Here is a 20,537-nt window from a genome sequence, read left to right as displayed (position 1 = left end):
CCAACACTAATTAAAGTATAACGCTAGGCTATATGGTTGTACAGTGTACCAATTAAAGACTGGGTTTTATAACAAAGCTGTTCTTTTATCCTCTGACTGTAAAATACTGGTTCTTTTGTTTAATTTTTAATAATAATAATTATTATTATTTATTGGTACCCTAGCCAGTTTTTCTGGACTACTAAAATTAATTTAGAGGCCCAGGGTACCAACTCTGTGGGTAATAAAATCAATTGTATTCTATTGGTGTTTAGAAGTAGCAGCACATTTCATTATAACAGACCCAAGGGCTCATTTTCTCTGCACAAGGCTCATGACAACTTATTAAATCCAATGTATGATGAAAATAAAAGATCAAAGGGAGGATATTTTACCTTGAAGATGTCTAGTTAAGGATCCCAGTGTTTCCAGTCCTTTAGAACTTAAGGAATTCAGACTTCGATCATTATTACTTTTGCATTTGGATACAATAGGTCTCACAGCAGCGTGTGTTTTTTGATAAGAAATGCATGCAAAACGTCCACAATACAAACAAAATGAATGTAACAGGTCGGTAGCCTAATGTCAGGGTGTGAGGGCTCGTATATTCCGATGTGTTATTTTACCATGTCTTGTTTAATACAGGTCAGAGTGACTTCACAGGTCCCACAGGAGACAAGTACATCTTTTCTTTGCACACAACACCTCATTAAAAGCATGTCTTACTCACCCGATAAATCAGGCATCTGCTGTCTGTGACAGAAAAAGGGCCTACTGGAGAGTGTAATGTTTCACAGACATGAATTTTTAAACTTGTTGATATTTCAGCACCTGTATTGGAACATGGTTAATTGGTTTTGTGTCAAGATGCTGATGTTTTTTAGGATAAAAATTATTTTCATTCTGCATATGTATTTTTGTGTGTTTGTTTGTTTTAAATTCTGCGCGTCTGTGTTAAGATTTTTGGAAATTGGAACCGGCAGCAAAAAATCGTTATGTTGATTCTAAAATAATTTCTTATCCAGTCTTTTTATGTCTCTCTCTATCAATCTCTTTTACAGTGCAGTACAGATATTGTTGCAAATTCAAAACAAGATGATTTTAAAATGTATGTTCAACTCTCCAAAGCTCTGAAAGGTGATGCCTTTGAAGGGAATATGACATAGGGATGATCACTTTTCCGTGCCCTCGTGTTCTCGCCTTCATTCAATGTGCTGTCTGCATTGTAGCAGCTTGTAAATTCACTACTGTCCTAGATGTTATATGCTTACACAGAGGGTCCAGTTTATTGGCAGTACTGCATATAGTGATAAATTAAAATGTGATTATTAGCAGTACAAAACATTAAGGCAATACTGAACATGTCACTATTTGACAACACTACTTCATTATAGTCACATTAGGATATCAAGTGACTTGTACAATGCAGCAGCAACCTCAGTGCAGCATCTTCAAATCTCAAAATCTCTTTATTAGTATAGATATTTGTGATTATATATGCAACACCAGTTAAACATGTAAAGCACAGTGCATAAGACCTCAATGATAACAGATTATAAATAATTAGAACATTATACAATGGTACCATGAGCACTGCAGTTTCATCTGGACTGTTTAGTTAAAAAAGTGATGCTGTCATCAGCATTCAAGGTCATCAGAATTGCATGAATGTCGACCGTTTGTGCGCAATACAATCCAGCCTTCCCCTTTTGAAATGGCAGAACAGTGTCTCGTCTAATCATAGGAGAAGGATGTACTGAAGTAATCTGTGAGATTACTGTTTGCTGCTTTCTCCTATAGAGGTGTCTGTTTTTCAAAGATAGTTGTAGGGGAGGATCTCATCATTAAATCATGTTGTCAAGGCGACAAGTTTGTGTGGAGCATGGCTTTGAGGAGAGTGTGTCAGAACACAGGCGCATTCCTGTCACGATTTCATCACTATTTCAGCGTAACCTTGGCAACCCAAACTCCCCAAAAACCGCAACACTACAACCAGGTAAATACATATTACAACACTCACTCTAGCTGCTTTGTCAGAATGATTCATAGCATCAGAAGAGTTGTACACTGTAAGCATTTCTAATGATGCATGAAGCGCTGAGAAGCATATCTGGCAACCCCATCAGTTAAAACATCAATTCACTGTGTTATTTTGCTGGAGTATACATTAAATATACATTTAGAAAGTGCATGTTGTTTATTATGCTTCACATTTTTATGTTGTGCTTCACAGTTGTTGGTCTTGCTCAGTTTATGCAACACACACTGCAGTGGCCAGTAGGCTATCAACATTTACATGCTGGGCTGTTTCTTTCTCTGCTTCCAGTGGTCAAGAGCGATGAAGGCATATGCAGTCTCGTACTGTGCTCCTGAGTTGATGTTGTTAGCATTATCACACTTGATCAATAACTATTAATGAAGGAAACCATGGCTGATTCAAGATGTGGCTCTTGCTCTGCGTTGCCATGGAAACCAGAGCTGCAGCGCTGCGGGCTCAAATTGGGAGTTGGAAGAAAAAGACGGGAAAGAGAGAAAAAAGAGATAGAGAAGGAGGGGGTATTTCAGCTGGAACGGGGGAGAAAGGTAGTCCCTATAGTTAGAACAACAAACGCAGGTATTTAAGATCCTTTTACGACTTCACTTACAAGCAAGCATCTAATATTATAAATAAATGTATTTGATTTGGTAAATAAATATTTTTTGTCTTCGGTTTTTGGAGGCGTTCGTGGACTCCCTGCACATCATGGTCTGCTGTTGATCCAAATTATGCTACATGCGTACATTCAATGATTCATTTCAATGGGCACAGCGCCCTCTGTAAATGTGCACTTCCGCTCCAAACCTGAAGACGGCGACGTTGAGTCACGTGTCACTAGAGTACACGAGGAAACCACTTCGTACGAAACACATCGATGAACAATCCTGCTCGTTCAGCAACAGTTCAGTGATTTAAAACTTAGATGTTACTGTAAATATTAATGAAGTACTTTTTAAATTAAGTGTTAGACATAGAATGCTTGCTTTAGAGACTCGCGAGTGTCATGACAGTCAGTTTCTTGCATTGCCAATAAATCTGTGATGGTTAAATACTCACATAATGACAACGATGGCAAATCCATGTAACATTTCTGCTGACCTGGAAAAGCACATTGTGAAGGAGGTAAGCTTTGACATTTGTCATTTATTTTTGGAATGAACGCATATCATTGTTTTTAATTACATGTTTTATATTTAGGCTCCTCCGACTATTTATTATGTTCCAAATTTTATAACGGAGGCTGAGGAGGAGCATCTGTTGCAGCAGGTAGGACTTTTAAATGGCCTGGTTTGCCTGTAATGCTACTATCTACACCTACATTACATGTCAACAGTGCTTTATAGACTGGCCTGTGTCTCTTTTGCAAGGTATACAGAGCTCCCAAGCCCAAGTGGACACAGTTGTCAGGGAGGAGGCTACAGAACTGGGGTCAGTAATAGGCTATATTTGACATAAGCAAGTAATCAATGCAAATTAAACATGTTAAGTCTGATATACTCAGATTTTTTTTTAATAGAACAGTTTATTATTGAACTTTTAGTTCAATGATAATATTAATAAAGTTTAAAGGGATAGTTCATCCAAAAATAAAAATTATGTCGTTCATTACTCACCCTCATGTCGTTCCAAACCCGTAAGACCTTCGTTCATCTTTGGAACACAAATTAAGATATTTTTTATGAAATTCAAGAGCTTTCTGACCCTGCATAGACAGCAACACAACTACCACGTTCAAGGCCCAGAAAGGTAATGAGGACATCGTTAAAATAGTACATGTGACATTAGTGGTTCAACCTTAATTTCATGAAGCTACGAGAATACATTTTGTGCACAAAAAAACAAACAAAAATAACAACTTTATTCAACGATTTCTTCTCTTGCGTGTCAGTGTTTGATGCGCGTTTACAAGAGTACCACAACATATGCGTGTGCATTCATATGCTTGCAAATAAGGCGTAGCATATCGGCATTCTATGTCAGAATGACGGTTCCTGTGCCTGCAGCACCACACACACGTATCGTGGTACTCTCGTGAAAGTGTGCCGTGTCCCTACCTTTCTGAGTCTTGAATGTGGTAGTTGTGTTGCTGTCTATGCAGGGACAGAAAGCTCTCGGATATCATCAAAAAATTTATTAATTTGTGTTCCGAAGATGAATTAAGGTCTTACGGGTTTGAAACGACATGAGGGTGAGTGACTGATGACAGAATTTTCATTTTTGGGTGAACTATGTCTTTAATGTTTTGTCTCATATTTGATGTGACAGGCTTTTATGGCCCATACAGTAACTTCAAAAAAAGTTTATTTTAGAGGCTCAAACTGAGCAAAAATCATAATATGTCTTCGTAGTATTATGACTTACAAATGTTCATTTTGAAATATTACGAACAATATAAAAGTTATGCTTATGTTTACTTTATAAAAATGATCAAAGATTTCTCAGCAAAAAGACGTGTACCACAACCTGAAGGTGGACATTTTTAGAATTATACTAAAGGGCCTTTTACTTTTACTTCTTCAGCAAAGGTTTGATCATGTTGATAATCTATCAAATATTATACAGTATGTTTTATAGCAGGGGTCATCAAACTTGATCCTGGAGGGCCGGTGTCCTGCAGAGTTTAGCTCCAACTTGCCTCAACACACCTGCCTGGAAGTTTCAAGTATACCTAGTAAGACCTTGATTAGCTGCTTCAGGTGTGTTTAATTAGGGTTGGAGCTAAACTCTGCAGGACACCGGCCGTCCAGGACTGAACTTGGTGACCCCTGTTTTATAGGGTTAATCCCTGCTGTCTGATGTACTTTATCTTTTTCTGTTTGATGGCATCCAAAATGTTTGCCTGTTCATGTCTACTGGAAATATTTCTTCAAAAATTATTTGTTAGAAGCTGTGGCCTGTGTTCTTGTAGCTCTTTAATTCTTGAGTTAGATTCACTACTTCTCACTTTAACAAGAGTTCGGTGTGAGTAGCTGTGCTGTAGGGGATATTTAAAAAAAAAAAAAAACATTGATTGATTTATTTATTTTTTTTTCCCAGGTGGACTGCCAAATCCCAAAGGAATGCTAGCTGAGAAACTACCTGATTGGCTTCTAAAGTACACTGAGAAAATATCAGCTTTTGGAGCTTTTGCTGGAAAGACAGCTAATCATGTGCTTGTAAATGAATACAAGCCTGGGGAGGGAATTATGGTAAAGAGAGAGTGCATTACCTTTTAATTTCCTATAGTTATCATTTTTAACACACCTATTTTCATTATAACATTCTTTCTCCCTTTCTCAGCCTCATGTGGATGGACCACTGTATCACCCCACAGTAACAACTATTAGTCTGGGTTCTCATACACTTCTGGATTTCTACAAGCCTGTTTGTCAGACTCAGGTAGCAGCTGACAAACTCAAGTAAACTATCAAACACAAGTGCACCAAGTCTCTTAATGTTCTCCTCCTCTCCCTGCAGTCTGAAATTCCTCAAACAGAAGAAAGACGCTACATGCTATCACTGTTGGTACAACGAAGAAGTCTACTGATTCTCCAGGACGACATGTACAAGCTTTATCTGCACGGTATTCAGGGAGTTTATGAGGATATTTTGTCAGAGCATGTGATGAATCTCTCATCAACAGGGGCTCAGGTGGGGGACACGCTTCCCCGTAGCACCAGAGTCTCTCTTACCATTCGCCACGTCCCCAAAGTCATCCGGGCCAATTTGTTGCTTGGCAAGAAGTAACATATTCAGAGACTTGCCTGAACTTTGAACCAGACAAACAGGTCATACATGTTTACACCCTCTAAGCAAAGTGTGAAAATGCAATACAATACATAACTGTCTACAATATATTATTGTACACGCAGAGCATTAGTGTCTGTAAGGATATCTTACTATAGATACCTTACTGGGTGGCATGTATGCGACAGTCTTTGAAATATTTGTCCTCTTTAAGATAAAGGTCTGCAGGGTTGTCTAATCTTGTACAAACAAATCTACATTGACCATTTTAGCGAAAAGATAATAAATGGGTGTTTTGCATGAATAAATTGCTGTATTTATGCACTGTTGTAGTATTTTTTTTACACATTTGTATTATCCTGTACCAGTCTGACATGCAAACAAGAACTCTTCCCTTCCTAAAATTCTTGGAAATATGGGCAGGTCTTTTTCCACGCTGTTTGCGTATCGTTCTTTTAGGGGTTGGTGGTTTCACTCCGGCATTACGCCGTTTGCGTAACTTATTTTGGAATCCGCGTAGCTTGTCAGATGCGAACTGCCCTGCCGTGTGACAGACGACAGTTTACATTACCTTCCGCTGCTAACTGGTGAGTTTAATCTTTCTACGACCTTAACAGCGAGATAATATATACATTTACACGCGTAGTAGCAAAAATATTGTCCGGTAAATTCATGTTAGGTACGATTTTTCCTTGTTTAATGCGGAGCCGTGACGGGTAGCTGGTTTAGCGTGTTAGCATGTTTTACTCGCATCCAAATTTAGTTAAGCATCTAATAATACGTTCATGCTTGATTGCTCAGATTATTACTTAAATGCCTACCATTTTTTAAGAGGACTAACAAATGCTGTTATCTGGAGAAGATTTCTGCTGACAAAGCCAACAGTCGACAAGATAATTAACTTACGCCGTATAATGTTAGTTCGTATTTAAAGCGATCTGAAAAGTTGAAAACGCCCCTGAATTACCTATACACTCTCAATCTGTTGCAAACGGTTATCTAAGAGTGTTTCAATGCCAGTAAGTTATATACGTGCTTCGATTTGAACCTGTATGACCGTTTTTTTTTTTTTTTGGTTTAATTAGTGTGGGTGGTGGATGGATGGTGGACATATTTGTAGTAGGTGTGTCCGCATTGAGTCAACACTGAGATGATTGACATTCGCAACCCCCAGTGTGCTCATATTTTTGTATTAAACCTTTCAAAAAACGTGACATTTTAATATTGATTGTGTTGCTAATAATAATAATGTGTGTATTAATTGATTTAAGGTTGGTTTGGTGCAGTTATGCTGCCTTCCCGTGCTATCGGAAATTACCTATTTCCCATTTGAAGTCGTGATTACGAGCTTGTCGTATTCAAGTGCTTTAATGTCGGAAAGAATAAAATTTAGCATCCTATTGGTTGACAATCATATAAACATTATACTATACATGCAGTTTGTGGAGAATTCTGGAATTTCGGCCAAATACAAGCATATTTCACTGCTTATAAAACACACAATATGCTTCGCATGATCGTTCACATCTAGCCTATAAATACAATACTTAAGCGATTTCCCAGTAGTAAATACGACTTGAGAGGCCTTTCACATCCAATTTCCGATTAGGAAACTCGTATTTACTATAATTCCGATAGCATGTGAAGGCAGCATAAGTGACAATATAGTATATATGTATATACATACTTACATGCATACACACACACACACACATATATATATATATATATGCAGAGATCAAAATCAGAGAACAATCCATAAATCTTTGATTTTCTCTGAAATACTGTTAATCTTCATCACTCAAAATTTAAAGGAATATTAGCTGTAGGTATACCACTGTTCTACTAACATGTTTTACAAAATAACCAAGGCATTTCAACAAAACTTTTATTTTGTGGAAAATACAGTGATCAAAATTAGAGAACAGTAACCACTGTAGCACGAAAGAAGATTATAACAAAAAGTTTGGAGAGTTGCCGCTTTCAAAAAGTAGAGGCCCTTACTTTGAATAACTTCAGCACATCTGCAGCCGCCAGGACATCACACTGCGCTGGTGTGATCTTGATCCACTCCTCTTCCACTCTCTTTCATAGTTTGGTAGCTGTAGTGGGTTTCTTAGCCATACCTTTGTTGCCAGAGAATTTTAATCAGAATTTAGATCAGGACTCTGGGCCCACCATTTCATTATTTCATTGTTCTTAGCTTCAAGGAACTGCTTTACTCGTTTTGTAGTGTAACATGGAGTATTGTCTTGCATGCAAAATTGCAGGCTGATTGTTAGATGCTTGCAGGAAACTGCATGTTACCGCAGGAGGTTCTGATAAACATTTGCATTCACTCTGCCCTGTATGAGAAAACATTCCCCAAAGCATGACACTTCCTCCACGTTTAACTGACTTGTTTGACACCGAATAATGTATCCCATCTGACCCAAATAAATTAAACGTGCTCTCAGCACTAAAGCGAATGAACCTTGGACCAGTTCTCCTTTATCCACACAACATGCTCCTCAGCAAAGGTGATCTAAGCCTTATGATTCTTTCTGCTGATGAGTGGCTTTGTCACTGCAGTACACTTTTAGTCCGACTTCTCTTAAACAGATCCTTACCCTGTTCATCGTTCAACTGGCGAGCAATTCCAGCTGCAGTTTAGAATTACCGCTTGCTTAGTGAGAGTCTCTGCATTATCCTGTCGTCTCATGCATTTGTTTTACGTGGACGACCAGCCTTTTTGTGGGACTAATTAGTCACTATTAATTAGTCACTGTAAAGATGCAATATTCGCGAAATCACAGATTTGGAATGACCAGCTTCTCTTGCAATGACTGATTGGGTCATCCCTTTGGCCTTCATCTGGACAATCTCCTGTCACAGAGTTTCTGTCACCTTAGAGCAGCCCGCAATCTTGCAAACTCAGTGAAAATTAGAGGAATGCTGCCAGTTAAATATGGTTTGTCATATAATTAAGGAAATTACCAGATTAACACCAATAACTTGGAGGTATCGGTAAGTGTTCTCTAATTTTGATCAGAGTTCTTTTTTTAAATATCTTATGTAGGTGTTTTATACTGTACTTCAAAATATGCTAAAAAAAAAAAATCCCTGTTAAATTGTACAATTTAAATGAAAATTGTATATAGGTGTAATTTTAATTTCCACTGTGTGAGTGTGTGTGTGTTGTATAACAGTCTCTCTTCTTCCTTTTAGGTAGTGACTGAACCATTTGTGCCACAAGATGTTTCTAGCCAAGAAACTTATTGGAGGCATTATTGATGTGGTCAGGTGAGGCAATATTTCACTACAGACTCTTTCTCTTTCTTTTTCAGTACATGAGCCAGTTTATGTATTATACTGCCATTGGATGGAGAATTACTACTGATCACAGAACAGTGCTTCACTGTAAGATACGCATGACAATCGCAGCATGACAATTTCGATTTCATTTCGATTTATCGTGCAGCCATTTTAATTCATATGAGTACTTTGTGGGATTGTAGTTCATTCCTTCTTAAAATATGTTGAGGACACAGTCTTATAACTTTGTCTTTATCCTGATTTTATTTTTATTCCTGATTTTTATTTTATTTTTTATTTTTTGCTTCAAATCAAAGGTTGTGCAGTTGTGATTCATCTCAGAGTTTGTTGGTTTGGTTTGTGGTTTACAAACTCTGTATTGAAGAATTGTTTAAAATCCCTTGAATCCATAGAAAATGCGTCGGAATCAAGGCCCTTTAAAAAGTGAATGGTCACTGTTGCATTGAGCCCCATTTCATTTTAATTATCGTTTTTAATAATTTATAATTATATAATATAATGAGAGATTTCAAATCATTTGAAAATGTAAAAAATAAATGTGTAAAATAAACTTATTTATACTTTAGATAACTTCTTGATTCTGTAATCCTATTACAGAATTTTTCACAAATAAAGAAATAATTAAAAAATATATAAATAAAAAGGAAGTAAACACTGTAACCAACAAGGCAGGTAATCTGGAAAGTTTGTGTGCATTGGTGATCTTTTTTTTTTTCTTTTTCAACTAAAGCCAAGGTAACACTCATTTTATATACAAGCACAGTGAAAATGACATGAAAATGATAGTGGGCAAATAATGCGCAGCATAGTGTGAAGTAGACAGACTTCTGTTCATATTAGACAGAACTGTTAAATGATGAGAGCAAACAATGAAAAGGGAGAATGTGAGCGCTGTGAGCTCAGCCGCTGCCATACTCAGCACCGTCAAAATAAAAAACACATTGGACAAACTTATCGGCCAATGCCGATATTTGAAAAATGCCAAATATCGGCCGATATATCGGTTGACCACTAGTTGTAGTGATGTTATATACTGTATGTTTATTCATGAGATGGTAATACTAAACCAGAGTGTACTTATACAGCTGTGACTTCTTGTGTATGTGAAGTTGATATCAAAGCATAACTTTGCCTTCTTATCTTGTTTCCACAGCAATATTGACCCTGGCCAGTTTGTGCCTTCAGATCCTGTGAGTAGCAGGAGCTCTCAGTGTAGTGTTATACATAAGTGTGTCTGATGCTTGTTGTCAGTCATCTCTGACCCTTTTAAAAAAAAAAAAAAAGAGCCAATGTGTACACACAATATAATTTATCTGCATTATTGCTGCGGAATTCCTTTATTTCTTTGAATTCTTTGAAAAGTGAATAATTAATGGGAAGAAATATATGGGCCCATAGTTTTGCCACTCAGTAATCTAATCATTTGGGTTATTTATTTACTCAAATTAACATTTTTGAGTTGAAAAATCAATCAAACAATCAATTATCAGCATGTAAATATATAATACATTAAAATAATCAATTTAAAAATCTATTTTTACAAAAGATAAATAATTCAAAATATATATTATATTAAAATATTTATTATTATTATTATTATGATTAGATATACAAATTTACCAATTACTGATATAGAAATAATGAGTAAACAATGACATTTTTGTTGATAAACCAATAATAGGGCAGTAGACAAATTGAGAAAATGCATTTATGATCACTTTGTAATCACATATTAATAAAATAGCTATAGCTAAATACTTAATATTCTGTCAGTAATTTGATTTTATATATCTACATTTTTATACATTGATAATGTTTGTATATCAAATTGAATATAAATCTGTGGTAAAGAAAAACTGTTTATGCACATGCTAATTGTTCTGTCTCTGCTGATTTATAAAACCGATTTATCAATTTTTTAAAAGGTTATGGAGTGTCACATATTTGACCCTTGTAGTGATATAGCTGTATGTTCTTGCTAAAAACTGGGCTAGAGAAACATCATGTAGCGTTATCGAATGTAATGCCTTTTTTGATGTTTCAGTAAATAAAGCAAACTGCTAAACATTCATGGAAGTAATGTCTGTATTTTAAAGATGCTGTAGAGTAAAGCACATTCTGTCCATTATGTCAGCTAGAGAGTCACTGGATTGCTTAGTCAAAATATGAGTGATCGAGAGTTCTTGCAACATTAAGAATATTTGCATTAGGGATGTGCTTATAAAGTCAGTGGATTTTTTAATGTGTGGAGAGAAAATGATGTGCATTTGAGATGCTGATATTATTGCCATCCCTCCCCAGCCCCCACCCCGCAGACCGCTGGCTTATGCTGAGGCCAATGAGTCTGAAGAAGAGAAGCAGTTCCGCAGAGTGTTCCAGCAGCTCGCTGGAGATGTTAGTATTAGACAAACAAATATTCATATATACACCAATACGTACATTAAACACTGGCTATCGTAAACATTTCCTTTGGTTTCAGGACATGGAAGTAAGCCCCAATGAACTGATGAATATCCTCAACAAAATCATTTCCAAACGTGAGTGGTATATTTGTGTATATGTGTGTGTGTAGCCTGATGACTGCTGCTATGTGATGCTTATTCTCTCTGCCCCTTGTGTTATTGCAGATGGTGATCTGAAGACAGATGGCTTTACCATCGAGTCATGTAGAAGTATGGTGGCCGTCATGGATGTATCCTGCCTCATTTGATCTGAACAGTTGCTCTAATAGAAAACAACAAAGATGGAGTTTGCATTTTTCACAGTGATTTTAGTAGAAAATCTATGACAACAATTCTGGTGAATACTGATAAGGCGATAAATATTGTCATCGTGGATAACCTGTAAATGGCTGTATAATTTAAATAAAAATAAAACATAAAATCAGTCATTTTAGATCAGAGGTGTCTAAAGGGCCAGCGTACTGCATAGGACAACCTGGAAGTTTCCAGTCAGTCTGAAGACATCCTATTTAAGATGCTACGAGTGAAGTTAGGCAACACAACATTATAATGTACAGTATGAAAGATAGATATTAAGTGACATCTAGTGTAATATAAATTAACCAATGAATATCCAGTATCGACCAATACCATAAGTCTTTGAGGCTGTTGTTGAGCTTGTTTGATGGTGTTTGATCTTAACGCTGTGCTTCAGAGTGACAGCACAGGTAAACTGGGCTTCCATGAGTTTAAACACCTCTGGAACAACATCAAGAAATGGCAGGTGAGTAGAATATGTAACACCACAGCTGGAAGATTTGCCTTAGTGTGATTTTCAAGTAGAGTTTTGATTTACTAAGCTGTGTATTTGTTAGTTGCTGTGTTTTGGTCTATTCATATTGCTGATTAAAGAGTTACATGTTTTATGACTGTACAACAGAAACTCTGTATTAAGACTAAATAGATTAATGACTGAAACAGTGAGACATCAGGATAACCCAGTTAACATAATAAGCTGTCTGTTCTATAGGGAGTTTATAAGAGTTATGACAGGGATCGCTCAGGAACTATTGGAGCAGATGAGCTTCCAGCTGCCTTCAGAGCTGCAGGTAAACACCCATTGTGCATCACATTATCACCATCTGTACTGGCGTTACATTAATAAATCTCAATTAATGCATTCTTTAGGGGATCAGTATGTATATTTAAGACATAAAGGTCTTAGTAAGATATCATGAGAATTGAATTGATGAAAAATAAGCTCTTTGACAATATGTTGTTGAGAATTAATTAGATGTGCATTGTGGTGATCACATTTGAACTTTGTTCATCCTCTAAATTATTTTCCGTCTCTTGTGACTCTGACAGGTTTCCCTTTGAATGATCAGCTCTTTCAGATGATTATTCGCCGGTATAGCGATGAGAGCGGAAACTTGGATTTTGACAATTACATTGGTTGCCTTGTGAGACTTGATGCCATGTGCCGTAAGTTGATTCTAGAAAGTTTTAATAAAGGAAAAAATACTATTTTGTTTATAGTTTTAGCAGAGTGAATTAGTTTTTATTCTTGAGTATAATAAAGTAGAGTGATGAAAGAAAATGCAGAGGAAATAAGAGTAACAGGATCTGGAAATGTATACGCTGACTTCTATCTTGTTTTCTTTAATCTAAAAGATGGCTTGTTTAGTAGCCATTTAATAAAATGACAGCTACGGTGTTCACTCTTAAGATAAGCAGGCACTTTATATAAGTTTTGTGCCCTTTAGTCAGTGTCTGCTTTGAAGCCATGTGCTAGACTACAGCTGGAGTTGAATGATGACTCAGCTTGCACACCCAAGCACTACAAGTGTTTGTCCAATAAAATGCTTTCTAAAATGAGAATTTCCCCTCCCCCAATGCCACATGTCTCTGACTAGCAATGGACCCTTTTCACAAGACTGTGAAGACGCGCTTAATGGTCATCAGCATCGTAAATCCTTGAATTATTTATTTAAAATGTATGTACATTTATAACACCTATCATTTGTATTATATCACCTTTGTATCAAATTACAAAAAAACTAGTTAACGCTAATGCAAGGGTGTTTCTAATGCAGTGTCTATGGGAGGGACGGTAAATTTGACATTGTTCATTCTTCTGACTACCGTTATGTCTCTCAATTTTTTTACTTTTATTGAAAGTCATGAAAACACTATCGTGGAGTTTTCTTTTGCTATTTGTCCAAATGGGAATGCAAAAAATATATTTGTGGTACTCTCCCAATCAAGTTGACCCAACTATGACGAATTCTGCTGCTGAGAAACCCGGAAATGTGAAAAAGGTCCATAGCAAGTATCAAAACTCTCTGGTGTAACCTAAAGGCTGTTGGAACATGTCAAAACAAGAAAGAAAACATTGTTCGTTAATCTATTTTCATGCATTTGTAAGGGCAGCTCTTGAGGAATTGAGGGTATTTTGTCAAATTTATGCAATTCAATCACTTCTTGCTCCCCCTGCAGGCTTTGGGATCTTTTTCTTATTTTGTTAATTCTTTGAGTATGTAAATTAAAGAGATCAAATTTATGAGGTCTAAAAATCCAGTAATTTTGGAGTTAGATGTTTTTAAGCACAGTTTTAATAAATTGTTGTTCTAGACTCTGGGATGTCTCTTTGGATCTGAAAGTTAAAATGTGTTTGCGTAGTGTATATGTATAAACTATCTTTTAAAGCTTTGGAAAAATGTGATTTTAAGCCTTTTAGTTATGTGTCAGTAAATTTATACAGAATAAATGAAATTATTCTTTAATTAATGAAGCATTAAAACATTGTCTCATGTCATGTGTTGACACCAGGTGCCTTCAAGACTCTCGACAAAGACAATGATGGCACAATCAAGGTCAATGTTCAGGAGGTAAGAAAATGTTGACATTCTCTTAAAATTAGTCAAATCAAATTTACTGAGGATAAAATGTTTTCTAATGTGGAATTATAAAATAAACTCTGTCTCTTCACAGTGGCTGCAGCTGACAATGTACTCTTGAGCGATGCGAAGGCCTGCAATCAGTTCAGTGCTTATATGCAATAATGACTTTATGCTTTACACTGCTCTCTCTCTCTCGTTTCTCACACAGTATAGCACTAATTCCAGAGAAACACCAGCATGGAGCTGGTCAACCACTGGGGTTATGTGGGTCGCTTCACTGTGCCATTTCTTTCTCTATAAGTTTTACTTTTACAATTTCTTAAAGTGCGTTTAGCCCATTAGTAGCATTGTTCAACAAAAAAACTAACCAAAGAAAGAAAATTACAATAAATGTGTCATAGAAAATGAACAAATATGCTCTTATGAAGAGTCTAGGTGCAGTCACAAATATGCAAAACGTATTACGTATTCATGTCAGTCGGTGCCATTTGTGCATGAAGCCAATGGGGGATAGAAGCGGTAAAAAAAAAAAAATTGCCACGAGTTCATGATGAAAATCTGGTGTCAAATGCAATTTTATATTAAATAAAAAGTATAAAGTGATAAACTTGTCTGTTTTTTCATCAGTTTGATTATTGATTAAGTTCATGATCAGTGATGTATGTTTTGTTGCAGTAATATTTTTTCAGTGTTTTGATATATTATATATCCGGCATACATTTAAATCCAATAGCTATAAATAAAACCTAAATGTTTTTATAAGAACGCGAATTTTTTTTAGCTAATGGGCAGTTTTAGCTAAAGCGTGTGTACTGAACCTGTTGGGGTTAGTGAGCACCAGCGCCACAGATACTGGAGCGGTCAGACATGGTAACTACACCCACCCTTCTACGCCACGGAGAACAGGCGAGCAAGTGCGCAGGCGCAGCGCATACGCTGCTTTCTACGAAGTTTCTGGATATCTGGGCGCAACGCAAAATATTGATTACGTTTGACCACTCTAAGGTATTTATGCCACGTATTTGCAGTCTTAAAGTACTTTAATATGCTTATGGCGTTTCAGGAGTTTACAAACTGACCGATAAAGTGACTGTGATACCACATATCGTGTAAAATAGCTAGCTAGCTTAAATAGCTAGACAGTGATGATGTAGGTAATAAGAAAATGAGGGCGAAATGTGCTTCCGCATCCAAGCGTTTTGTTTCGTTATGTCAAAAATGATAGTCTATGTACAAAAACATGAATTATGCGTACTCGACAACAGTTGTGTGCTACCTGGGCATGCTTGTATTTGGTTTAACGTCAATTCGGTCGCTTTCCAACGACGACGCTGCTTCTCGCACAAAGACGGAACGCGTGATCGTTATGTCGATGTATTTATGTAACTACAGTTTTAGTACACCTCGGTGGAAATATGCGCTCGTGCGTTTACAGTGAGTGAGTGAGTGAATGAATGAGCCGGTGTTTTAGTTGCTCTTCCTTCCGTCACATTCATCATGTCTTAAGATCATCTTGTAGTTAGCAATCAAGTGAATTATTGATGTCAATAATTAATGTGAACTATTTGCACTCACGGTGACGCTGTTGTTCACTGCATGCTCGCCTTTCAGAGGGATGTGGATCTTTAGTTTAGTTGTACGTGATTTATATACTCACTGATTTAAGAGACATGTGACAAAACATATCTCAACTTTGAATGGCATTAGTTTTTTTCAAATGGCAACGTTTCCACTTTGACATTAATCAGAAGTGATCGCTTGAATGTCTATATAATAATAATTATAATAATAACAGTTGTAAATAGATAAATAAAATGAAGTGAAAGACTCTTCCAATATTTTATTTTCCGCAAGTGTTGAGTTTTATAGTTTTATTTAGATATTTTTAAATAATTGCTATGTATTCGGTGTTATGACCATGTTGTGTCAATTCTGCAACATAAATTGTAAAAAAAATGTATTGTTGTAGATAATTTCTCACATTTTAAGTAGGCTCTAGAACATAAGTAAATGTTTCTTGCGTTTAACCATGTAAAGCCTGACATATGAAATATTAGTCTGGGGGGAATATATATATATATATATACACACACATTATATATATATATATATATATGTGTGTGTGTATAGATCTATTTTATTTTTTTTAATGGAAATGTTTTATCAAACTTGTAGAAAAAAAACAAAAAGGAGGAAACACTTCCTTTTATTATTTTAAAAAAAGCAATTTGGCGCAGATATTGTTATTTATATGGTCAAAAAGTACGATTAAATTCAAGTATTGTACAGTGCAGTTTGTAGAACTAATTTAATGGCTATTTCTACACTGAACACAGACTCCCTCTAGCTGAAGAGAGTGATATTCTGCTGTGAAGATGTCTGTGTCTTCGCTCTACCTCAAACAAGACAACATGGTGCGCTTCAAGAGGAGAAAGGCCCGTTTCTCCTTCAGTGAAGTGCACATCCTGCTGGACGAAGTGCGGAAGAACCGCCACATTGTTGTGGGTGAGTTTTACTTCGTTTTGACAAGCAAAAGTTCACTTAGTTCAGCAAAGCACCAGTAATTTTAGTTGTCCCTGTAAAACCAATAAATGGTAAATGAAAATGTTCCAATACTTTTGTATTTGTGTGCATAGGTAAATTTAACGCCGGCGTTCCCTCTGACGTGAAGCGCAGGAAATGGGCTGAGATCACGGCGCGTGTTAATGAGATTGGAGAGTGTGACAGAGAGATCATGGAGGTGATCAAGAAATGGTCAGACCTTAAATGTGACACGAAACGTAAAGTGGCCGCCCTGAGGACCGGTGCTTCGGTATCCCTAAGATTGGCACGGTCCAATATTGAACTGTCCCCGATGGAAGTCATCGTGGAATCCATTCTCGAACTGGACAAGAGACCTTGGGAAGCGACACAGCGGTCCAGATCTCGCAGTCACAGTGATGATCAAGAGGCTGTGGGTGAGGATGAGGAAGAGGAGGATGGAGGGTTTATGGGGATGGGGTCGGTCAACAGTTCGCCGAGCAGAGGAATGGATGTGGCAGGAATGCCTGCTACTACAAGTGGATCTGGGGGTGAGATGCAGTATGATAGCTCCAAACCTGGAGGTAAACAAACTCAAAATATTCAATTTGGATCATATTAAAATTATATCAGTCTTTTTGGATCATTGGATCATATTAAGAATTTTCAATAGATTTAGAGCTTCAGTGGATAATTGTCCCTGATGTTTAAAAATGATTTTGTACACATCAGTGATCCGTTGCCAGGAAAAGTTCACTGCAAGAGTTTTCAGTGCACTTTAAGTATTCACATATTTTCCTCTGATCTCAATAATGAATCATCGACCATGTTTTCAAAAGCTACACTACTGATATAAAGTTTGGGATACGTGGGAATTTTTTGAAAGAAGTTTCTTACGCTCATCAAGACTTATTTATTCTATCAAAAAAATACAGTAAAACAGTAATATTATGAATTATTATTATTATAACAATTTAAACAAACTGTTTTCTATTTTAATATTTAAAAATGTAATTTATTCCTTAATACAAGTATTCATTTCTTCCAAGAAAAAAAAATTATTATCCTGACCCCTGATAACAGTGTATTTTTCCATTACGTTATAAATTGAATTTCTGTAAAAAGTCTGAATATTACAAAAACAATTTCCATATAAAGCAATAATTTCATCCCATCTGTTCAAAACTGACGTGAAAGGAAGTTGTAGCCCCTGGGGAATCCACAGTTGCTATTTTAGTAAATATAATACATTACTTTTTAAAGCAAGCAGACAAAACTCTGACGAACGTCATGTTTGCTGGTAGATGCCTTACGTCTGATATTAACAACATGTCATACAGTTCTGGATGGTAAATGTAGCCAATCATTTTGATGACAGGCTTTATCTCCAGCATAGACTTCTTTCTTTTTTTTTCAGTCACATGACTTGAGGCAAAGTCACATTATGTTTTCTCTATAAGCTCTATATGTCTATCAAAAGCAAATGATCATATGATGTATACTGTTTACTTGTCTGATCACAGATCCCGAATCCCACTTAGACTCAGATGAGGACAACCGTGACCTCTTCCCATCATCCTCTATGGCATCTGTCACTAATTCATACTCTGAGGAGGATGGAATTGCAACTAGAGGCAGTGCTGGACACGTTTCCTCAACAGCCACCGCTTCTACTAAAAGACCCACGTCTTTCTCAGGGGTGGAGCCAGACAGTTCACGAGAGCAGTTAGTGCACAATGCAAGCCTCAGCGTGCAGGAGCAGCACACCGCTAATGCTCTTCTAGCCACCGTCTCTCGTTCGCTTGAGCTGCTTGCGGAGTCAGTGCAGCAGCTAGCAGAGACGCAACAGGAGTTTGCACGAGAATCGCTGCAGCTACAGAGGGACACTGTGCAAGTGTTGCGAGATTTTTCCTCAGGCGCGCTAACAATACTGCAGGAAAAGGTTAACGGCAAACCTGCATTGTGAAATTTGTGTTTAGCAATCAAATGAAGAGACAGTGTGTGACGCATTGTTGATATGATGGCTACAAATGTTGTGTGATATAGACAGACACACCTTCTCATCAGAGGGCACAATGTCAGGGTGTCAAAATACTGTGATTAATTGCAAAGACAAAGACGACTATTTTAGAAGATACTTCTGTTGTTTTCAAAAATGCAAAAATGTTAACATTTGTCCCTAGTCTCTGTTTATCAATAGGACAGACTTTCGGTCAAGTGCAAACAATAGTGAGACCACAAAGGGATTTTGTTTGTGCCTATAGTAATATCACACAACCACAACTAGACTACAATCCACAACAGAATACAACTTTTTTTCCCCCCTTCATTCACTGATTTGGGCTTATTGCAATTAACCTGTTATGAGGATATTGACAGGACTGACACTGACGTATACATTGTATGTAACATCTGTCGACGAGCTAAAGGGATAGTTCACCCCAAAATGAAAATTCTGTTATCATGTCGTTCCACACCTGTATGACTTCCTTTCTTCTGCAGAACACAAAAGAAGAGATTTTGAGGATGTTGGTAACCAGTTTTGGTGACCATTGATGTACATTTTATGGAGAAAAAAAAAAATCTGAGACATTTCTGATGATAGACAAGGCATTTCAAGTCATTGTTTAAAAATCCTGTAATCGGTCATGATATTCTCTTGGTTGATATGAGAATGAGGTGTACTTGTAGCAAGTTTATCATCCTAATGCTGCTGCAAGGAGTGTGTTCTATTTACTCACAGACACGTTTTGTATTCATTACAACTCTGTGAGAGACGATGCTTCTGTGAAATTTGATGTTATTAACTTTCATGGATATGAAACATTATATATACACGAGTACAGGAAACATTATATAGACACAAGTATATGCAGTCACATTTAATGGTGTTTAAGGATAACTAAACCTTTTCTAAGACCAGTATACAGTGTAAAATAAGGTTTGAGGCATCTGGATCTCATATTTCGTCTAGTAGGACATTCTTTTCCAGTGGATCTTTCTAAATTTTTCTTTTTTATTTCCTATGCTTGTATACATTGATTTAAGGAAGTGGGACAAACGTACATCTTCAGGAACTGAATTTCATATTCGAAGCGGTTAATGCTGTGGTTTTGTCACTAGGGGGCAGTGTGTCTTTTAATTTGCACACAAGATAGTCCTCAAATGATTATTTTTCTGCACGTGTTTCTTCAAAGTCATTGGGTTTTCCAGCAGTTTGAGTTTTGTGTGTGTGTTTGGTTTCTAAATGAAAACAGCTCCATAAGTGAGCCAGATATTTCAATAAATTTTAATTGAAAGTTTAGTGTGTATTTTAAGATCTACTGATTTTATGTTCCTTTTTGGACACACATTTTTGTGTCTATACTATATATTGAAATACTGACATGGACACCCAGCTTCTCAGTGGAAGTGTTTGGCAGGAGTGAAGGAGAAGTGATTAAAACTCAAGCATTGTTCTCCGGCTCTCCAGGGCTGAAGAGCTCTGCTTAAACAGCTGCTTGTGTGTGTGTGTGTGTGTGTGTGTGTGTGTGTGTGTGTGTGTGTGTTTGTTTCTGATGCCGTGTGGTGTTGGGTGTGTGCTGATGTAGGGCTGTGGTTGAGAATGCTTTATGT

General features: G+C 36.8%; 3 protein-coding genes across 5 annotated transcripts; all 3 read left to right on the top strand.

Annotated features, from left to right (window-relative positions):
- The first annotated feature begins 2,576 nt into the window (after positions 1-2,576).
- Positions 2,577-6,069, top strand: alkbh6 (alkB homolog 6). Its single transcript, XM_058776136.1, has 6 exons — positions 2,577-3,139; positions 3,215-3,283; positions 3,385-3,445; positions 5,054-5,205; positions 5,297-5,395; positions 5,474-6,069. Exons 1-6 carry the CDS (start codon positions 3,077-3,079, stop codon positions 5,741-5,743), a joined length of 714 nt encoding a protein of 237 aa, XP_058632119.1. The 5' UTR covers positions 2,577-3,076; the 3' UTR covers positions 5,744-6,069.
- A 129-nt stretch (positions 6,070-6,198) lies between these two features.
- capns1a (calpain, small subunit 1 a) lies at positions 6,199-15,009 on the top strand. Of its 3 annotated transcripts, XM_058776138.1 has the most exons (12): positions 6,258-6,330; positions 6,829-6,866; positions 8,951-9,025; positions 10,212-10,248; positions 11,360-11,452; positions 11,538-11,595; positions 11,686-11,750; positions 12,215-12,283; positions 12,530-12,608; positions 12,868-12,984; positions 14,332-14,390; positions 14,494-15,009. In XM_058776138.1, the coding sequence occupies exons 3-12, from the start codon at positions 8,979-8,981 to the stop codon at positions 14,518-14,520; spliced, it is 651 nt and encodes a 216-aa protein (XP_058632121.1). In that variant the 5' UTR covers positions 6,258-6,330; positions 6,829-6,866; positions 8,951-8,978; the 3' UTR covers positions 14,521-15,009. The 3 variants fall into 3 exon arrangements, with proteins under 3 accessions (XP_058632120.1, XP_058632121.1, XP_058632122.1); XM_058776137.1 differs by lacking the exon at positions 6,829-6,866 and having other exon boundaries at positions 6,199-6,330; XM_058776139.1 differs by lacking the exons at positions 6,258-6,330; positions 6,829-6,866 and adding an exon at positions 7,659-8,749.
- A 140-nt stretch (positions 15,010-15,149) lies between these two features.
- On the top strand, positions 15,150-20,226 carry zgc:153990 (uncharacterized protein LOC768125 homolog). The gene is made up of 4 exons (XM_058776135.1): positions 15,150-15,407; positions 16,739-16,907; positions 17,039-17,506; positions 18,446-20,226. Exons 2-4 carry the CDS (start codon positions 16,778-16,780, stop codon positions 18,886-18,888), a joined length of 1,041 nt encoding a protein of 346 aa, XP_058632118.1. The 5' UTR covers positions 15,150-15,407; positions 16,739-16,777; the 3' UTR covers positions 18,889-20,226.
- Positions 20,227-20,537: the final 311 nt, after the last annotated feature.

Source organism: Onychostoma macrolepis, chromosome 05 (assembly GCF_012432095.1).
Source record: "Onychostoma macrolepis isolate SWU-2019 chromosome 05, ASM1243209v1, whole genome shotgun sequence".
Taxonomy (NCBI): Eukaryota; Metazoa; Chordata; class Actinopteri; order Cypriniformes; family Cyprinidae; genus Onychostoma; species Onychostoma macrolepis.
Note: the sequence above shows the minus strand (reverse complement) of the source record. Positions and strands in the feature narration are given on the sequence as shown.

What these genes read in the sequence shown, in the direction of transcription:
- alkbh6 (XM_058776136.1), top strand. Translation starts at nt 3,077, where the DNA reads ATGACAACGATGGCAAATCCATGTAACATTTCTGCTGACCTGGAAAAG. An exon ending in AAAAGCACATTGTGAAGGAG is followed by an intron (nt 3,140 to 3,214) that starts GTAAGCTTTGAC and finishes TTTTATATTTAG; the next exon opens with GCTCCTCCGACTATTTATTA. An exon ending in AGCCTGTTTGTCAGACTCAG is followed by an intron (nt 5,396 to 5,473) that starts GTAGCAGCTGAC and finishes CTCTCCCTGCAG; the next exon opens with TCTGAAATTCCTCAAACAGA.
- capns1a (XM_058776137.1), top strand. Translation starts at nt 8,979, where the DNA reads ATGTTTCTAGCCAAGAAACTTATTGGAGGCATTATTGATGTGGTCAG. An exon ending in AGTTTGTGCCTTCAGATCCT is followed by an intron (nt 10,249 to 11,359) that starts GTGAGTAGCAGG and finishes ATCCCTCCCCAG; the next exon opens with CCCCCACCCCGCAGACCGCT. An exon ending in AGCTGCCTTCAGAGCTGCAG is followed by an intron (nt 12,609 to 12,867) that starts GTAAACACCCAT and finishes TGACTCTGACAG; the next exon opens with GTTTCCCTTTGAATGATCAG.
- zgc:153990 (XM_058776135.1), top strand. Translation starts at nt 16,778, where the DNA reads ATGTCTGTGTCTTCGCTCTACCTCAAACAAGACAACATGGTGCGCTTC. An exon ending in GAACCGCCACATTGTTGTGG is followed by an intron (nt 16,908 to 17,038) that starts GTGAGTTTTACT and finishes TTGTGTGCATAG; the next exon opens with GTAAATTTAACGCCGGCGTT. An exon ending in TGATAGCTCCAAACCTGGAG is followed by an intron (nt 17,507 to 18,445) that starts GTAAACAAACTC and finishes GTCTGATCACAG; the next exon opens with ATCCCGAATCCCACTTAGAC.